Source organism: Leucoraja erinacea, chromosome 6 (genome assembly GCF_028641065.1).
Source record: "Leucoraja erinacea ecotype New England chromosome 6, Leri_hhj_1, whole genome shotgun sequence".
NCBI lineage: Eukaryota > Metazoa > Chordata > Chondrichthyes > Rajiformes > Rajidae > Leucoraja > Leucoraja erinaceus.
The window spans coordinates 83,010,127-83,030,566 of NC_073382.1; the positions used below are offsets into that span (position 1 = coordinate 83,010,127).

The 20,440-nt window shown below is 41.4% G+C and overlaps 1 protein-coding gene across 3 annotated transcripts in view; it reads right to left on the bottom strand.

The window, feature by feature from the left end:
- The window catches only part of atp11a (ATPase phospholipid transporting 11A), a 163,166-nt gene that overhangs the window by 113,466 nt on the left and 29,260 nt on the right, over nt 1-20,440 (bottom strand). For all 3 annotated transcript variants that reach the window (XM_055637450.1, XM_055637453.1, XM_055637451.1), the window contains exons 4-10: nt 18,940-19,020; nt 18,054-18,161; nt 17,084-17,209; nt 12,933-13,036; nt 6,231-6,281; nt 5,067-5,131; nt 2,417-2,498 (exon numbers count right to left, since the gene is read on the bottom strand). In XM_055637450.1, the coding sequence (XP_055493425.1) occupies nt 2,417-2,498; nt 5,067-5,131; nt 6,231-6,281; nt 12,933-13,036; nt 17,084-17,209; nt 18,054-18,161; nt 18,940-19,020 (617 nt within the window). The remainder of the gene's footprint in view (nt 1-2,416; nt 2,499-5,066; nt 5,132-6,230; nt 6,282-12,932; nt 13,037-17,083; nt 17,210-18,053; nt 18,162-18,939; nt 19,021-20,440) is intronic.

Genomic DNA, 20,440 nt, shown 5'->3' on the forward strand with positions numbered 1-20,440 from the left:
CGGGTCAGGCAGCATCTCTGGAGAGGAATGGGTGATGTTTCAGGTCAGGACCCATCTTCAGACTGGAGCATCTGAAGAAAGATCCCACCCGAAACTTCGCCCATCATTTTTCTCTCGAGATACTGCCTGACCCGCTGAGTTACTCCAGTACTTTGTCTTTCTTAAATATCGTGAGTGGCTCTGCTTCCACCACTCCCTCCTGCAGTGTATTCCAGGTACACAGTGAAAACAGTCCGCCACAGATCTCCTTTAACCCCTTAACACAAATTTACATCCTTTAGTTTTATTCACCTCTATTAAGAGGAAAAAAAATCCCAAACTCTAACATTATCTTGGTTCTTCGTTTCTTGGTCCTCCAAAATATTCCAAATGGAATTTAAACTGGAGGTGGTGAAGGGAGGGCTTAAGCCAGACAGAGTTATTGGGAAGAAAGAGCTACTTTAAATTTAATTGCATCTGGTTGGGTAACTATAGTTGGGTGGAGATTATTCCATGCTTTAATTATGCGGGGGGAGAACAAATTGCTGTATACATCTGTCTTTGTAGCTGGGATCACAAATTGGATCGCATGCCCTTGTCTGCTCCTAATTGGTTTGGGTTTGGTGTATATCTTTGCCCTGCATAATTTTATACATCTCAATCGTGTCCCCATTTAACCTCCTTCATTTCAGTTGGAACAGACATAGCCTTTCCCATCCCTCGTCATAGCTAAATCTGCCCTTCCCATACAACATCCTGGTCAATGTCCTTTACATCCTCTCCAGCTCTATGTTAATGGAATTTAATACATAGAAGTCTGAGGTGTTACAATTTTCGAAGGTACACAGTGGGTGACAGGGCTCTGGGAAATGTTGTAGAGCAGAGGGATCTAGCAGTGTAGGTACATACTTCCTTGAAAGTGGCATCACTTGACAGGTTGGTCAAGAAGGCTTTTGGCACATATGCCTTCATCAGTCAGAGTTTGCATTATTAAAAATTGGGAGGTCATGTTACGGTTGTACGAGACATTTAGGAAAGACGTTTTTAAGCTGGAAAGGATGCAGAGAAGAATTACGAGAATGTTGCCAGGAATCGAGGGCCTGAACTGTAGGGGGAGCAGGCTAGGACTTGATTCATTGGAGTGCAGTAAGATGAGAGGTAATGTTATAGAGGTGCACAAGATCATGAGAGGAATAGATTGGGTAAATGCACAGTGTCTTTTACCCTGAGTAGAGAAATCGAGAACCAGAAGACATAGGTTTAAGGTGAGGGGGAAAGGGTTTAATAGGAACTGGAGGGGCAACTCTTTTTTTTTAAAACACAAAGGGTGGTAGGTATATGGAACAAACTGCCGGAGGAAATGGTCAAGGCAGGTACTTTCACAATGTTTACAAAACATTTAGACAGGTATATGGATAGGTTTAGAGGGATATGGGCCAGACGCAGGCATGTGGGACTAATGTAGATGGGGCATTTGGACGGCATGGGAAAGTTGGGCTGAAGGGACTTTCATGCAGTATGACTCTATTTCATATATTGTAAGTACCAAGGGCCCTAGCATTGATTTATGTTGCATATCATTTGTAATGGGTATTAAAGTGTTGACATTTCTGGTCAAGATCCTGGTGTAGGGTTTCCAAGTTAAACATTGACAGTTCTTTCAACCCATAGTTTCCAAAGTTTATGCTTGGACTCAAGAGGATATGGGTGAGGCACTAAACAAGTACTTTGTATTGATATTCATCAAGGAGAAGGGTATGGAAGGCAGCAAGATCAGTGTTCGGTATACTGAAATGCAAGGGCATTTTGAGAGCAAATAGGAGGTGGTATTGAATCTCCTAAGCTTAAGGTGGACAAGGTAGCAAAGAAAGTGTTTGGCATACTTGCCTTCATTGGGAAGGATATTACATACAAAAGCTGAGACATCATGATGCAAAAGTATAAACCAGCATCTGCAGTTCCTTGTTACTATATCCTAATGCAGTTGTACAAGTCTTGGCGAGACACGTTCTGGTCAGCCTGCAGTCGGAAGGATGCCATTAAGGTGTAAAGAGTGCAGAAGAGAGAGTCGCCAGGATGTTTAGTTAGTTAGTTTGTTGTCACGTGTACTGAGGTACAGTGAAAAGCTTTTGTTGCATGCTAACTAGTCGGTGGAAAGACTATACATGATTAAGGATGTCACTTGAATTTACAGGTTTACGTTACAGGGAGAGGCTGGTTCGACTGGGACGTTTTTTCTTTGTGCAGCAGGCTTATTAAAGTACATAAAATGAGCGGAACGGATAAAGTGATTGCTCATTGTTCCCCCCCCCCCCCCCCCCCAGAGTATAGGATTCTAAAACTAGAGGGCACAAGCTTACGGTAAGAGTGGAAAGATTTGAGACCCCAGGGTCAAGAGTTCCACTCAGTGATTTGCAAGGCACAGATAGAACCTTACTTTTCCACAGCAGAACGCTTCTGTGACTTGGATTGATAATTCAATGCCATCTTGGTTTCCATGCCGGTGTATATTGCCACACCTGAAATACAAGCAAACTATTGGAGCAAAATACAAATGATATGAAATACCACTGATGTACAAATTTAACATTCACAATTTTCAGAGATTTTCAATAATTATTCTAGTAGATCTTGAACAAGGAGCACAGTTCAGTGACCTATAATTAACTTAATAAAGTCCCACATCTTAGTACCGTTACAAATCCAGTGATGTTAGTATTACCAAAGGAAGCACTAAAGGCAACCATTGCCCCACGGCAAGCACAATGATTAAACCCGGTTGCTAATTCTACCTCTGGGCAAATATTCCTAGCTAGCTGATAAATAGATGTAGAAAATTTATACAACTTGAATAGAAACTCTGGAAGTTATTCAACTACAATGTTTTTGGCAGTTTAATAAACTTAATCTCTGCATCATGCTATTTCGCTATAGATGGATAGCATTGTCTTCAAACACAAAGTTCAAATCAGGAGCAAAATTGCCCAGAGAAAGTAGACAGCCTGAAGAGTATATAAGCAAAAATAATCATTTAAACTTTCTCTGTCATTCAATACAACCAGGACTGATCACCCAACTCAATACATTTCCATAATTTCCCCTTATTGCCTCTCAGGCCTGGAACTCTATCTATAGCTTATCTATGGCATTTCCCTGACTTTGGTGGTACAGATATCCTGTCATACTGATCACAGGCCTAAATGACATGTCCTACAAACTGCGTCTGCACCGGATTCAGATGCCCCATGCAGGTGAAGCATAATCGCTGCACCCAGCCTGACAAGCCCAGTCAGAAGTTTGTAATGCTTCAATTAAGTTTCCTCTTTTAAATAAACTATTAAATATACAGCTAACCGATCCAGTCTTGTAATTCTAAAAATTAATCTGATGAACCTTTATTAGTACAGAGAAGGTTCACCAGACTGATTCCTGGAATGGCAGGACTTTCACATGAAGAAAGACTGGATAGACGCGCTAGAATTTAGAAGATTGAGGGGGGATCTTAAAGAAGCTTACAAAATTCTTAAGGGATTGGACAGGCTAGATGCAGGGAGATTGTTCCCGATGTTGGGGAAGTCCAGAACAAGGGGTCACAGTTTGAGGATAAGGGGGAAGTCTTTGAGGACCGAGATGAGAACATTTTTTTTCCACACAGAGTTGGTGAATCTATGGAATTCTCTGCCACAGAGGGTGGTTGAGGCCAGTTCATTGGCTATATTTAAGAGGGAGTTCATTGGCTATCTTAAGATGTGGCCCTTGTGGCTAAAGGGATCAGGGGGTATGGAGAGAAGGCAGGTACATGATACTGAGTTGGATGATCAGCCATGATCATATTGAATGGCGGTGCAGGCTCAAAGGACCGAATGGCCTACTCCTGCACCTATTTTCTATGTTTCTATTACATTCAGTCCATGCAAGTACATTATTTCTCTAGGATGAATCCAAAATTGCAGACGGTCCTGAAGGTACGATCTCAGAGACCTCCACATCTGCTCCTGATCTCAAACATCCTGTAAAAAAGACCACGGTATCCTCTGCCTTCATAATTTCTATTGTTATTACAGTTATTCAAAATCAAACGCTGCATCTTACGCAAGATTCCAGCATTAGCAATCTCTTAGTGTCTCTGTTGAAGTAAACAGTTGTTTTAAATTAAGTGGATTCTCATTGGATTTCAATTCAACCTGGCAAACCGAGAAAGAGTTGTTCAGAAGCCAGGTTCTGATGATGTGTTGTTCATCTTGTTTCCCAAACATGCATATTTACAATTGTCAATTTAAGCTCAAGATGCCAGTTCCAGAAATCCACCAGAAATCCCAGCTTAAATTCATCTGAAGCATCTTGATAACTCCCACAGCCTGAGATGTCAGCTATTTCCCTAACCAGAGATGACACCTGATCTACCGAGTATATCGAGCAAGGAAGATGTTGGAGACATAATGAAAATCAGGAAGAAAGACAATTCAACTGACAATTGGAAAAAAAGTCACTAATATTCAGTATGCTCACACTAAAAACTAAAGAAGCAGAGGTAACAGATATTCAGTTGCTTGGGGGTTACTCTGGCAATCAAGATTACTGCCAATTCTCTACCTCATACTTACAATCCTATCCAATTCCACTATCCTTTATTCTGACACGTTTTCAAAATAATTAAGTGCTTAAAAGTATTTCATAGGTAATAAGACATCTTTAGCTTGTGAACAGCACTTTTTTAAATGCATATTTGTTATTTTTCCGAACTAAAGCAGTTAAACAATTCATAACCAGTTTAATTGTACTAAAATTTGTTCAGGCTTCTGCAAATCATAAATCAGGCCTCCTGGCTTTGATAGCAAGGTGGGGGGTCCAACATTATGAATTTGAATATCATTGCTGCATTTGTGTTCAGCTTGGCGAACATATTCTTGAACATAAGATGCTGGGACATGTATAGGAGTCAACAGGATTGCCATACCAAGACAGCAGTTACAGCTGACCCAAACATTATAAACCACATACACAGACTGAACCGAGAAAAGTCAATACACATCAAGATGAGTGGAGCAACATGTACATTTGTGGTACAAAATGAAAAGGGGTTTTACCATACACAATCTTGGTATTTTTTAATGTTGCTCCTCTTAGCAGGACATTTTCTGATCCCAAAGGCCTGTAGAAAGTTTTAACAATTTATTAGCAAACTAGACTTTAACATGACAAGTTTTAGAAATTGAGAACCTAGCAAAGTTCCTCAGCCTAGGTGAGCTTCACTTAAACTATTACAGATGTCTCTCACTCGGACAACGAGGGGGAAAGTATGGAACAGATCATACTAGTTAAGCACAGGATGCCCAAAAGCAACTGAAGGATTATGATGGATTGATTTGGTTATAGAGAGTCAAGGGGAAATAATAGACTAGATGGAGCAAGAACATACAATAAAGCATATTTTCTAACACCAGGTAAATGCATGACCCAAAAGAGAGAAAAAAGTGAACTGCTCCCACCATTGGAAATCTATTGCCTATTTGCCTATAATGTTGCCTATTTCCTTTGCTCCATAGGTGCTGCTGCACCTACTGAGTTTCTCCAGCACTTTTGTCTACCTTCGATTTTCCAGCATCAGCAGTTCCTTTGTAAACACTTTGTCTACTCCACTGCGAAATCTCCTCAAGGTATGCCTACTTTGAAGATGTTCTCCTCCTCCCTCCGAGGACAGCTTTACAACCTCCTCTCTGACAGAAATGTTGCCTATTTCCTTCGCTCCGTAGATGCTGCTGCACCCCGCGAGTTTCTCCAGCACTTTTGTCTACATTGGAAATCTATTGCCAGTTCTCGGGCTCACTAGATTTTTTTTGGTATACAGGGCAAGAGGGTGGTGTAGCTCACAGAGCTAGTCCCTCATTGCTGCAGCTATTCAGTTCCCATCATGACCTCTGGCGCTGTTGCATGTTCTCGCTGTGACAGTATGGTTTCTCCATATATTCTGTTCTGGTTTTCTTCTAAGAAACATTCAAGGGTTCGTATATTAACTTGCTGAGGGCAATTGCCCCTAGGGTATTGGCAAGTACCAGAATCTGGGTGAAATTAATGGGAATAAGGAAAAAATAAAATTGATTAAATGCAAATAGGTGTTTGATGGTCAGTGTGGGTTTGGTCGCTGAAGGGCAAGTTTCCATGCTGTACAACTTGAATACTAATAATTCGTCAATGTTCAGTCCTGATTTTTAAGGCATTAAATATTTCAGGATAAAATAAGTTCTACTTACCTTGCAATTGGCCCCTCCGACTCATGGTAAATATTGATACGGCCAACGAAACTGCAAGTTTAAAAAAAGCATCCCAAATAATAGTTAGTGAGATTTACTGAAATTAGAGAAAAGGTCCAGAGACCACACATCTCATCCACCACACATCTCCTCCACCACCATCAGGCACTGTGGTAGGGGGATAATGTTATAGAGCACAGAAAGATAGCCTTCAATCCAACTTGCCCATGCCGATCAAGATGCCCATATACGTTTGTCCCATCTGCCCACATTTGGCCGATATCGCTCTAATCCTTACATATCCACGTACCTGTCGAAATGTCTTTTAAATGTTGTTGCAGTACCTGCCTCAACTACCTCTTCAGGACATAATGGTCAGAGTGGGACTGGGAGGAGGAGTTAAAGTGTCCAGCAATCGGGAGATCAGGTAGGTTCAGGCAGACTGAGGTTGTTCAGCGAAATGATCGTCAAGCCTGCGCTTGGTCGCTCCGATATACAGGAGTCCACACTAAGAACAGCGGATACAATAGATGAGTTTGGAGGAGGTGCAAGTGAACCTCTACATCATCTGAAAAGACTGTGGAGGTCCTTGGACGGAGTCGAGGGGGGAGGTATAGAGACAGGTGTTGCATCTCCTGCGGTTGCAAGGGAAATTACCTGAGGAGGGGATGGGATGAGTTGACCATGGAGTTGCGGAGGGAACGGTCTCTGCGGAAAGCGTGAAAGGGGTGGAGATGGGAAGATGTGGCTAGTGGTGGAATCCCGTTGAAGGTGGCGAAAATGTCGGAGGTTTACGTGCTTTATTATTTGACAGTCTGTCTCCTGTGACGGCGAGATCAAGAAATGGTACAGGGAAGGTTCACCAGACTGATTCCTGGGATGTCAGAACTTTCATATGAAGAAAGCCTGGATAGACTTGGCTTGTACTCGCTCGAATTGAGAAGATTGAGGGGGGATTTTATAGACTTACAAAAATCATAAGGGGTGGGACAGGTTAGATGCAGGAAGATTGTTCCCGATGTTGGGGAAGTCCAGAACAAGGGGTCACAGTTTAAGGATGAAGGGGAAGTCCTTTACGACCGAGATGAGAAAAACATTTTTCATACAGAGAGTGGTGAATCTCTGGAACTCTCTGCCACAGAAGGTAGTTGAGGCCAGTTCATTGGCTATATTTAAGAGGGAGTTAGATGTGGCCCTTGTGGCTAAAGGGATCAAGGGGTATGGAGAGAAGGCAGGTACGGGATACTGAGTTGGATGATCAGCCATGATCATATTGAATAGCGGTGAAGGCTCGAAGGGCTGAATGGCCTACTCCTGCACCTATTTGCTATGTTTCTATGGTAGGGAGATATCGGAGATGGTTCATGTGAATTTGAGTGCAGGATGGAAATTAGTACAGTTAGTAGTAAAGTTAATGGAGTCAGTGTGTTCTGCACGGGTGCAGGAGGTCGAGTTTGGGGAAAGGGCCAGTGTATGCCTGGAACACTGGAAGATTTTTGTCAAAGCGCCCACAATCTCTCTTACCTCTCTCAATAATCTAGAGAGATATTGGGCCCTGGGGATTTATCCATCTTAATGCTCTACCAAGAGCCCCAATACTTCCTCCTTTTTAATCTCAAAGTGCCCTTGCATATTGGTATTCTCCACACTGATCTCACTGTCCTCCATGTTCATCTTCTTGATGCATACAGATACTAAGTACTCATTTCGTACCTCACCTACATCTACTGTCTCCAAGCATAAATCCACTTATTTATCCTTGAGCTGCCTAACCGTGTAGGTGAGTGACAGAATTTGGGATGAGAACAAGGGAGAGGAGGGAATATGGGGAGGGCAAAATGGGACGAAATGAAGGATTAGTAAAAATGCTACTTAATGTTCATTGCATACTGTGTATAGTTCTGTACTGTATGAATGTCTATTCATATTTTTTTTAATTTATTTTATTAGTAGACATATTATAAAGTATAGTTGCATATTATAATTAAAAAAACTTTTCATATACATCAGTCATACATTATTAAAATTTTCAATTGTCGATTACTACTTCTAATGTTTTTTTTTATATAGAAAAAGAGAGAAAGAGATAGAAAAGTTACAAATATCAAATAAAGAACAAAAAAGGTGGAATGGATTACTTATAATACGTCATTGGAGATAGGTTCGTAGGTTATAAAATATGACTTTTCATCTAATCCTGAGTTCAAGTTTCAGTTGGGTTTTCGTGCCGGGCCAGTCTATCCCGTCAGATAATTAATGAATGGAGCCCATATTTTATCAAAAAGTTCTTGTTTGTCCATTAAGACAAGTCTAATTCTTTCTAGATATAGGGTCTCCGACATTTCCACAATCCACATTTTAATTGTGGGGGTCGTAGGGCCTTTCCAAAATTTTAATATTAATTTTTTCCCAGTTATTATACTGTAGGCGAGGAAATTTCTTTGACTTGTTGTAAGTGTTAAACTTTGCTCTGATATTCCAAGTATTATTAATTTTGAGTTTGGATCCAGTTTTGTATTAATAACTTCTGAGATTATTTCAAAAATATCAATCCAGAAATGTTTAATTTTTATACAATTTGCAAACGTATGTGTTAAATTAGCATCTAGATATAGACATTTATCACAAATAGGAGAGATTTCTGGGAAGATTTTATTTAGTTTTATTTTAGAGTAGTGTAATCTATTTAAAACTTTAAATTGTATTAAAGCATGTCTGACATTTAACGAACATTGATGTATATGTTGTAAACTTTCGTCCCACAAATCTTTCGTTATAGGATGACCTAATTCATTTTCCCATGTATGTCTATATGGTTCCGCCGGTGGTACCTCGTTGTTTAGGAGGATGTTATAAATATAAGTTATTCATTTTTCAGTGTTAGGATGCTTGTTCAAACATTCATCAAGGATTTCTGGTTCCCTAGTCCTGTAGACTTGTGTGCTAGATTTAACATAATGTCTAATTTGTAGATATCTGAAGAAATTATTTGAGTGCAGTCCATGATTCTGTTGTAACTCCTGAAATGAAAGAAAAGTGCCTTTCCCATAAAGATGTCCAATCTTTTTAATTCCATAATTTTTCCATTGTGTGAAACCCTTATCCAAAAAGGATGGTTTGAATAAGGGATTATTTACAATGGGAAGGCATAGTGGTATATTATTCAATTTTAAAACTTTTTTAAAATTGTTTCCAAATTCATATTCCACTATGTATTATGGGGTTCTCCTTATAGTTTTTTTTTGTGCAGTTTTGTGGTAGCACATATGATTGGTCCAATTTCAAAAGGTAAACAGTCTTCCTTTTCCATCCTTAACCAATCTGGTTGTTGATCCAGTTCTTCCAGCCAGAAATTCATGTTTTTAATATGGACAGCCCAAAAATAAAACAAGAAATTTGGCAAAGCCAAACCTCCATTTATCTTCGACTTACATAAATGTTTTTTACTTATTCTATGATTCTTATAATCCCAGATAAAACTTGTAACAATGGAGTCGACTTTTTTGAAAAAAGTTTTTGGGATATATATTGGGATTAATTGAAATAGGTACAATAGTTACGGTAAGAAGATCATTTTTGTAGCATTAATTCTACCAAGCATTGAAATGGGAAGTGTTTTCCAGTATTGAATATTCTTGTGTAGTTTATTCAGTAAGGGTGGAAAATTTAGTTTAAATAAAGAGGTATATGTCTTAGTTACATAGATTCCTAAGTATTTAAATTTATCTTTAACTATTTTAAAAGGGGATTGTTGTAATGTATGTAGATTGAGTTTTGTTATTGGCATGATTTCACTTTTATTCCAATTAATTCTATATCCTGATAACTGACCAGATTGAGTTATTAAATTTAATAGATTTGGAATACTAGTTTCTAACTTTGTAATATATATTAGTACATCATCTTCATATAAGGAAATTTTATTCCTTGTTTCTCTAGTGTTATATCCGTATATTCCTGTATGGGTTCTTACGCTTTCTGCTAAGGGTTCGATTGCAAGAGCAAATAATAGTGGGGATAGTGAACATCCTTGTCTACAACCTCTAGAGAGGTTAAATTTAGTTGATAACATTTGGTTTGTTAATATTCTAGCTGTTGGATTAGAGTATAACAATTTAACCCATGTACAGTACTTCTCTCCCAATTGAAATTTTTCCATCACCGAAAATAAATATGGCCATTCAACCTGGTCAAATGCTTTTTCAGCATCTAACGAAATAATTGCTAGATCTGCATTAGGAATTCTATTGGAGTATATAATATTGAATAGTCTTCTCAGATTATAAAATGAATAACGTTTTGGAATAAAACCTGTTTGGTCGGGGTGTATTAATTTGTTAATCACTAAGCTCAATCTATGAGATAGAATTTTAGTTAGTATTTTCTGATCGGTATTTAAAAGGGCTATTGCTCTATATGAACCTGGGTCTTCAAGATCCTTATCCGTTTTTGGTATGAGTATGATTGTAGATTCATTTAGAGTTTCTGGGAGTTTCTGTTGAGTGTAAGCATATTTGTACAATGTCTGTAGGCGTGGAGAAACCAGGTCATAAATTTTTTTATAAAATTCAGAACTTAAACCATCAGGACCTGCAGCCTTTCCATTTTTTAAAGATTTAATTGACTCTTCGATGTCTTTTATCGTAATTTCAGCACCTAGTGATTCTCTCTCTTTCTGATCTAAACCCACAAGCTTACATTTCTGTAGAAATGTTTCCATTCCTGGTGATTGTTCTGTCATTTTAGATGAGTACAATTTTTGATAGTATTGTAAAAATCTATCATTAATATCTTTAGGCAATGTTAGTGTTTCTCCCTTGTCTGTTCTAATTTTGTAAATTGTTTTTTCCCCATCCAGTTTACGAAGTTGTCGCGCTAATAGTTTTTGTGGTTTATCACCAAATTCAAAATTTAATTGTTTTGTATGTTGATAAAGTTTTATAACTTTGTCTGAGTATATCTTGTTCAATTTATATTTCAGTACTGCATTTTTATTCTGTTTTATCATGGATGGTGCTGCTGCATTTTCTATGTCTAATTGCCTTATTTCCATTTCCAGTTTCTGTTGTTTAGCCCTATTCTCTTTGTTAAGAAATGATTGAGAAGAGATTAATGCTCCTCGCACAAATGCTTTAAATGTTTCCCAAAGAAGGGAAGCAGAGATTTCAGGGCTATCATTAGCCTCAAAAAACATATTAATCTGTTTTACGAGGTATTCATTACATACCTTTTCTTTTAAGATTTGGGGATTAAGTCTCCATTGTGGATGTGTCTCTACCATTCCGTTTAGTTTAATCATAAATGTTAGCGGAGCATGGTCTGAGATTATGATATTGCGAGTTATAGATAAATGGGATAAGTTTTGAGTCTACCAAAAAATAATCTATCCTTGAGTAGGTTTTATGTACTGGTGCATAAAATGAATATTCTCGACCCGATGGGTTTTCAATTCTCCAAACATCCTTAATGTTGGTAGTATCAATATATGAGTTTAGAAATTCACTTGATTGGGATTTTAGTTTTCTTTGAGTTGATGATCTATCCAAATAAGCATCCAATGTACAATTTAAGTCTCCACCGATTATTAAGTTTTGTTGTGTACATTCTGGAATATTGATGTATTCTCTTAAAAAACAGAGGGGCTATCAAAATTTGGTCCATACACATTAAGGAGAGTCACCTTTTTTGAGTATAACCCCTATTATTACAATATATCTGCCTTCAATATCTTCTATCGTTGATATATGTTTAAAGGGTATACCTTTACGAATTACTATTGCAACCCCTCTAGATTTATGTGAAAATGAGGAGTGGTACGCTTTAGCAATCCATTTTGCTTTCAATCTATGTTGTGCTTCCTTTTTCTGGTGCGTCTCCTGGAGAAATATTATATCTGTTTTCAATGATTTTAAATAAGCTAACACTTTGCCTCTCTTAATAGGTTCATTAATTCCCTTAACATTCCAACTACAGAATTTAATTCCTTCACCCCCAGTTTTCCTATTCACGTCTTGCATCTTGTGATTAGAGTGGTTATAGCAGATGGCTCAGCACCCTCAACCCTACCTTATACTCGAACATCAAGTAGATGAGTTTAAAGTCTCGTCTGTTTTCCATCCGAACATATCTCCCTAAATAAAATATGTAATTCCATTCCAAATACAAAATATAATATATTATAAGATAAAAGAGATAGTAAAAAATTATGTTAGTAATGTGGTCTATTCATATATTTTAATCTTTCACAAATTAAGTAAAGTTGAACAAAGTGAATGGCCTAATTTTTCCCAGTGTTATTTTCTTTTCACTAGGTCCCTGGCCATGCACTCAAGGATTAGACCGGGTAGAACATTTTAGACAGCAGGGTAAGTGAATGGAATATTAAAGGGTACAGGTATAAGGATTGAAATTAGATTCTGGAATACTAAAGGGTGCGGGAAATGAGGAATTAAAGTAAATAGGAAATCAAAGGCTGGGTGGATAAAAGAGTTAGACAATAGACAATAGACTATAGGTGCAGGAGTAGGCCGTTCGGCCCTTCGAGCCAGCACCGCCATTCAATGTGATCATGGCTGATCATTCCCAATCAGTGCCCCGTTCCTGCCTTCTCCCCATTTGGTGTCATTAGGCTGGGTAAATTACGTGTGAGGAACCACCCACCCTTTACTGTCACTGCTGACCCCAATCCACACGGTCACTCACTTGTACAAATCAGGTTGGGGCTGCTCACATTCAATTGTGGCATTCAAAGTGTCCAATTCTTCCTCAGTTTGCAACAATTTTGTTTCTTGAACAGCATGGTATGTCTGAAATAAGAAATGCCCATTTTTTAATATTTGTTCGCACTTAGATAAAACTGAGGTGCAAATCCAGCTGTTTCCTTAATCACAGTGTAAGCAGGTTGCACTGGGGAGGGCAACTGAATGTAGCATAACTTGTGGGGAATATTTGCAGGCAAAAGGTAAAAGGAAAACAATTTAATGTGGTAACCTTTATACCATTGTTTTTCAAATGATGCATGGCCATTGTATTTAAAAAATACTGCACCATACGACCTGTCGAAGTAATGCAGATGTTACATCAAAAAAAAGGACACAAAGTCTGGAGTCCACTCAGCAGGTCAGGGATCATCTCTGGAGAACCTCGATAGGTGTATTTAAACTAAGTGACACTATAAATTTTATCGATGGCACAATTGATTATAATAACATGCAAAACTCAAAAGTCAAAAAGAAAAAGATTCCAAAGCCAGGTTTTCTGTTCTTAAAACAGATAAGAACGTGAAGCAATCAGAGCACATAAACTGCAGGGAATGGGTCAAAATCAAAAAGATGAGCACAAACAATTTCAGTGATCACAAAAACAGCTAACATATCTGGTGAAAAAAAAAAATCTGCTGGTGGAACTAAGTAGATCATAGAACATAGATACAGCACAAACACAAACTCGTAGGCCAACTCCGGAAGTGGCGGCACTGTGAAACGGCTGCGGCTCCCCAGCAGTCTGTCTGTTTTTACTGTTTTTGTGTTGTTTTTTTTGTCTAGTTCAGTTAAACTTTTGGTTATTAGGTGGTGTTATGTGTGTGGGAGGGGGGGGCTGAAACAGGGCTTTCTGTCTCTCCCTTCGGGGGAATGCGACTTTTTTGTCGTATCCCCCTTCTCTTCCCCCGCCTGAGCTGAGGCCTAATGGCGGAGCTGGCGGCCTCCAACCTGCGACCGACCTCGAGGCTCCGGAGGTAGAGCCAGCCAGGACTTACCAACGCGAGGCTGGCCGTCTTCGAGCTGTGGCGACGTTCCGGCAGCGGCACGACTCGGCGCTCCGGTGAGGGCGGACGGCGCGGGGCTGAGACACTCCTGTGTGGGCGGCCCGGCTACCGGCTGGAAGGCGCTCCCGTGTGGGCGGCCTGGGTCCCGGCTGGAAGGCGCTCCCGTGTGGGCGGCCCGGCTCTCGGCTGGAATGCGCTCCCGTGTGGGCGGCCCGGTGCGGGGCTGAGACGCTCTCGTGTGGGCGGCCCGGTGCGGGGCGGAGACGGTGCTCCGGTGGCTGAGGCGGCGGCGACCTGAATCCGGGGCCGGCCGCGGGCCAGTGGACGACATCGTCGGGAGCTCGCAGGTCACAGGCTGGTGCCTGTTTTCCGGAGCTCCCGTGGCAACAGCTGCATCCGCTGGACTGGAGGGTGGCAGCTTCGACCACCCCCGGGCCGCGGAGCTTGAACCGCGGGACTGACTTTCCATCGCCCAGTGGGGTATCGCTTCAGCGCAGAGGGAGAAGAGGAGGGAAGAGACAGTAACTCTAAGACTTTTGCCTCCATCACAGTGAGGAGGTGCTTGGTGAACTCACTGTGGTGGATGTTAATTTGTGTTTATTGTGTGTTGTTATTATTACATGTATGGCTGCAGGCAACAACATTTCGTTCAGACCGAAAGGTCGAATGACAAATAAAGGATTCAATTCAATAAAGGGTTCAATTCAACTCGCTGATGCCAACCAAGATGTCCCATTGAAGTTGGTTCAGTTTGCCCGCATTTTGATGCCACTTTCAAGGAACTGTACACCTGTACTCCTGGATCCCTCTGCTCTCCAACACTCCTACCAGCTCTGCCCTACACTTTAACAGGAACATGCTGCTTTGAACTCTCACTATCATAGTCGTAAAAGCATCCCACTTTCTAGAGGTCCTTTTTCCACAAACAACCTACTCAATCAAGTTTGTGTCTAATCCACCAAAGATGGACTTGCCGCAATTCAGAACTTTAACTTGTGGACCAGCCCTGTCCTCATCAATAACAATAAGAAAACTGTAGTCGCTGGCCCTTCCCAATTTCCAAAGAGTAGGCCCCTTGTCGGTCCCCGTACATATTGGTTAAGAATATTTTTTTTTGTACACATTTTACAAATTCCACTCCATCTAAGCCCTTGACACGATGGCAGTCCCAGTCAATACTGGGAACGTTAAAATACCCAACTATGACAGCCCTATTAGGTTAGCAGCTGCCTGCAATCTCCTGGCATGTTTGTTCACTCTCAACTAGGTGATCATCCCTTTTATTTTTCATTCCACCCACTAACTTCATTAGACCATCAGTAATGTCATTTCCAAATACTGCTATGTTGGTCTCCTTGATTGGTAAGGCAACCCCCCACCCCCCTCCTCATTTACCCCACCTCTATCTTGCCTACAGCACCTGTACCCTGGAACTTTCAGCTGTCAGTTCTGTCTCTTCCCTAGTCAGGTTTCTGTAATGGCGATAACATCCCAATAGCACTACCTATCCACGACGCAAGTTCATCTACCTTACCAGTCAGTACTTTCTTGTATTGAAATAATTGCAAGTAATAGCCCTGTCCCACTGTACGAGTTCATTCAAGAGCTCTCCCGAGTTTAAAAAAAATCAAACTTGCGGTAGAATGAACTTAGCGGGTACGTCGGAGCTCGGGGGCGTCCCTTAGCGGCTCGTAACCCTAACGGCAGGTACTCGGGAAACGAGGTAAGCTCGGGAAGACACGTGAAGATTTTTCAACATGTTGAAAAATGTCCACGAGAGCCCCGAGTACCGACGAGCGGCCATTACCATAAATCTCCGAGTTTGAATCAGGCAAACTCGGGAGAATTCTTTGAATGAACTCGTACAGTGGGACAGGGCTTTTAATCCAATAGCCCTTTCCTCACTCCCTGCTGTGCTCCTGCCTATCATGTCCATGGAACTTTCTTTAATCACCTTCCATCCCGACTTCCAGCCCGACTTCCAGCCTCTCAGTCCATCCCGTAGCAGCTGAAAACCTGTCTACCAGGATATTGGTTCCCCTCCAGTTCAGGTACAAGCCATCCCTCTTGTACAGGTCATCTCTGCCCCAGAAGGGATTCCAGAGGGCCAAAAATCTGAATCCCTGTCCCCTACACTAGTTCTGCAACCAGGCATTCTCCTGTCCTATCTCCGTGTTCTTCCACTCACTACAACATAGCACTGGGAACAATCCAGAAATTATTACCCTCAAGGTCCTGCAATTTAAACTTTTGTTTCATGCCCCGTATTCATTCCGCAGGACATTGTCCCCTTTCCTACCCATGTCATTTGTGCCAACTTCTGGCTGCTCCCCCCCTCTCTTAGAATGTTCTGCAGTCACTCCAAGACATCAGGGACCCTGGTACCACGGAGACGCCAGTCCATCCTGGAGTCCCAATTGCCGCCACAGAATCCCTTATTAGTCCATCTAATTAGTGTCTCCTATCATTGCTTTGCCCGACATCCTTTCCCCACTGTGCCTCAGAACCAGACTTGATGCCACAGGCCTGATTGCTGCTGAAGCAGGTCATACAAATTGGAAACAGTCCCTTTGGCCAACTCGTCCATACCAACCAAGATGTCCCATCTAAGCTAACCCCATTTCCCATGTTTGGCCCATATCTCTTTAAACCTTAGGTACACAAAAATGCTGGGGAAACTCAGCGGATGCAGCAGCATCTATGGAGCGAAGGAAATAAGCAACGTTTCGGGCAGAAACCCTTCTTGATTTCTTTAAACCTTTCCTATCCGTGTACTGCCCATGTGTCTTTTGAAATGTTACCTGCCTCAACTACCTCCTCTGGCAACTGGTTCCATATACCCACCACCCTCTGCGTGAAAATCACATGGCCTGAAGATATATTAGCTTCAGATCAAATTGAAAATTTGGCAACTATCAATGTGCTAAATTACTTTGCACAAAATGTGACAACAGAGCTGGGCAAATCAATTATGTTATAAGTATGGCCTCTTCTAATTAAAATGGAATTGGAATGGATAAAAATAGAATTAAAATGGAAGTCATTCATCTAGCTAAGTTCTACAGTTAGATGTCCGCTCAGAAAATACCTTTGTGCTCGACTCGCCATCCAGGCTTGCTGTAGTGACAAAACATGTTCCATTGGCACTTGAAGATAAGAAGACCATGTCACAAGCAAAGGTTTCATTCTCTTTGGTCATCACAATGTCACCAACCTGCAGATAGATTGTCCTGTTAATGAAAGGCGAGTTTCTCTCTCTCACTATCTTTCAAAAACCTTCAACTCGTCTCCCTCATCCCAACCCAAATGCTCCAGTTTCCCCCCAGTTCTCAGCTGTAATCCCCAGCCCAATTCTCAGGCACTCTGCTGCTACTTATGCCCCTGTCCCACTTAGGAAACCTGAACGGAAACCTCGGGGGACTTTGGGCCCCGCCCAAGGTTTCCGTGCGGTTCCCGGAGGTTTTTGTCAGTCTCCCTATTGGTCGAAAGTGGTTTCCGCTTCTTCTATGTTCCGCCGATTATTTCAAAAATTGGTTGGTTGTCGGAGGTTGCAGGTGGTTGCCGGAGGTTGCAGGTAGTGAAAGGTAAGACCTTCCACTACCTGCAACCTCCGGCAACCACCTTCAACTAGCATCGTAACCGGCTTCGACTAAAAAATGACCAATTTTTAAAACGGCAGCCTATTTTTAGTCGCGGCCGTTTTTTAATTTTTTGAAATAATCAGCGGAACATAGAAGAAGCTGAAACTATTTTTGACCATTAGGGAGACTGACAAAAACCTCCGGGAACCTCACGGAAACCTTGGGTGGGGCGCAAAGTCTCCAGAGGTTTCCGTTCAGGTTTTCTAAGTGGGACAGGGGCTTTAGTCTTGTGCTTCAACTTTGCCCACCACCCACCAAATCTCGACTCATTCAGAGCCAGAGCACCACCATCCCGCTGTCATCAGCCTCCTCTCAGTCAGTCTCAACCATAGCTTCCACTTCACCACCCCAACCCATGCATCCTCTAAACTAGCCTCTTCACTCATGGCAATGTAGATATTTCAGCAATTTCCTTACGTGCAATTTGTAACTCTGCTTTTGAACCAACTTGCCATCCTGGATGATGTGAACAGGGCATTTATTCACTGCATTATCTGCTTTATGCCGAAGCCAATCTTCATAACCCTGTCAAGGGAGAAAGAATACATTGGATTGGATGCAAATACCCCCCAAATAAAACTTCACAATCTCCAATTACTCCGAGCAAAATCCAGATTCCAAAAGTTGAGTAATAAGTCAGAATATGTTTGCGATAAAAGGCAATAAATCCATTACTGCTGTGGTCCTGATTGTTTTTTTAGGAAACCCTCTACCCCCATCTCCAGCAAAACTCAGAGCCCTTCTCCTGTACAATAGCCTACTGAAAGAGGCACAATCAAGTCCAAAATTGTCAATGCAATCACAAAAGGACTGCTTCTTTACACGTTTTTGATTAATCTACTAGTCACCAGAAGTAACTCCTTGGGACATTTACTTACATTAAATTAAAAAAGTGTCAATTCTTGACACAATTATGCACTCTGTGCAATACGTTATTAAAAAGAGCTTGATGCTGTAAATTTATAGAGAAAGAATGGACCAAGAGTCTCTCTATAGTTCGACAATCTAGTGAAAAGTCAATTCATCTCACTGCCTGCTAGATAGAAACAGGAAGAGAAATTGAAACCTAGGAGTTTGTTACACAAAAAGAGGAAGAGGCAGGTCAGAACTGAGCACAGCCTGCTATTAAATTAGATCTTGATAATCAGATTCTCAATTGCATCAATATGATGTGATTCCACAAACTTTCACTGATGTCGGTCTAACCTACCGACGTCAGTCACAGTATAAAAAACCCCGTCAATGCCCAGTCTGACAGCTTTCTGGGTAAGGCACCAGTTGTAATGTTGTTTCCAGAGCATACCTGTTTGACTGCGGTCACTATGATGACAAAGAATAATGGAAGTCCACTTGTTACTGGACTGGTCGGAGTATCAATGATCAGCTGAAAATAAAAGCAAGGTTTTAATTCAATTTAAAAGCTGTATTTCTTACTTACTAATTTGCCTGAGTATTGTCATTTATTCAAAATCACATAAAAAAAAAAAAAAAACTTTAAAGGAAAAAAATGGATGCAGAAATAGGTCATCTCTATTCCTTACTCCTATATTCATTTACCTCTTAATGGAGGCTAACATGTTGCTTGCTGTAACCCGCTGTTGCACCTGTATATTGGCACTACCACCACCCAATGTTTCACCATTTAATAAATGCTCAATTGCCTTGTTAGATGCAGCAAATGACCCCATATTATATGCCATGTTCTCACGCATTGATTTAGCCAGCCCATATTCTGTCAACACCACTTTACATCTTTTATATATGCAGAGAATAGAACAATATGGATTATCCACTGGCAGATAAGAGATGGTCTTGGCATTGATTGGCACGGACATTGTGGGCCAAAGGGCCTGTTTTGTCCTGTACTGTTCCATGTTCCAATATGTGTTTATACTTTCGGAGTTATGGACTAGTCTTGAAACGACTCTCACGTCAGATGTGTCAAGTCAAGTCAACTTTATTTGTCACATACACATACAAGATGTACAGTGAAATGAAAGTGGCAATGCCTGCGGGATTGTGCAAAACAACAGAACAACAGAACAGAACAGGAAGCAGTATTTACATTAAAAAAAGACACAACAGTAATTAGTCCCTGGTGAGATCAGAGTTTACAGTCCTGATAGACTGTGGGAAGAAACTCCGTCTCATCCTCTGTTTTCACAGCGTGACAGCGGAGTCGTTTGCCTGACCGTAGCAGCTGGAACAGTCCGTTGCTGGGGGGGTAGGGGTCCTTCATGATGTTGCTGGCTCTGGATCTGCACCTCCTGGTGTATAGGTCCTGCAGGGGGATGAGTGTAGTTCCCATGGTGCGTTCGGCCGAACGCACTACTCTCTGCAGAGCCTTCCTGTCCTGGGCAGAGCTGTTGCCAAACCAGAGAGATGTTTACGGTCAGGATGCTTGAGCCCCCTTCACCTATGACTGCACACCTGTACATGGTACTAACACCATCATCAAGTATGCAGATGATACAACGGTGATTGGCCTCATCAGCAACAACGATGAGCTGGCCTACAGGGAGGAGGTCCAGCACTTAGCAGCATGGTGCGCTGACAACAACCTGGCCCAAGAAGACCAAGGAGCTCATTGTAGACTTCAGGAAGTCCAGAGGCGGCACGCACACCCCCATCCACATTAACGGGACGGAGGTGGAACGTGTTTCTAGCTTCAGGTTCCTGGGAGTCAACATCTCCGATGACCTCTCTTGGAGCCACAATACCTCTACTCTGGTCGGGAAGGCTCATCAGCGTCTCTTCTTCCTGAGGAGACTGAAGAAGGTCCATCTGTCTCCTCAGATCCTGGT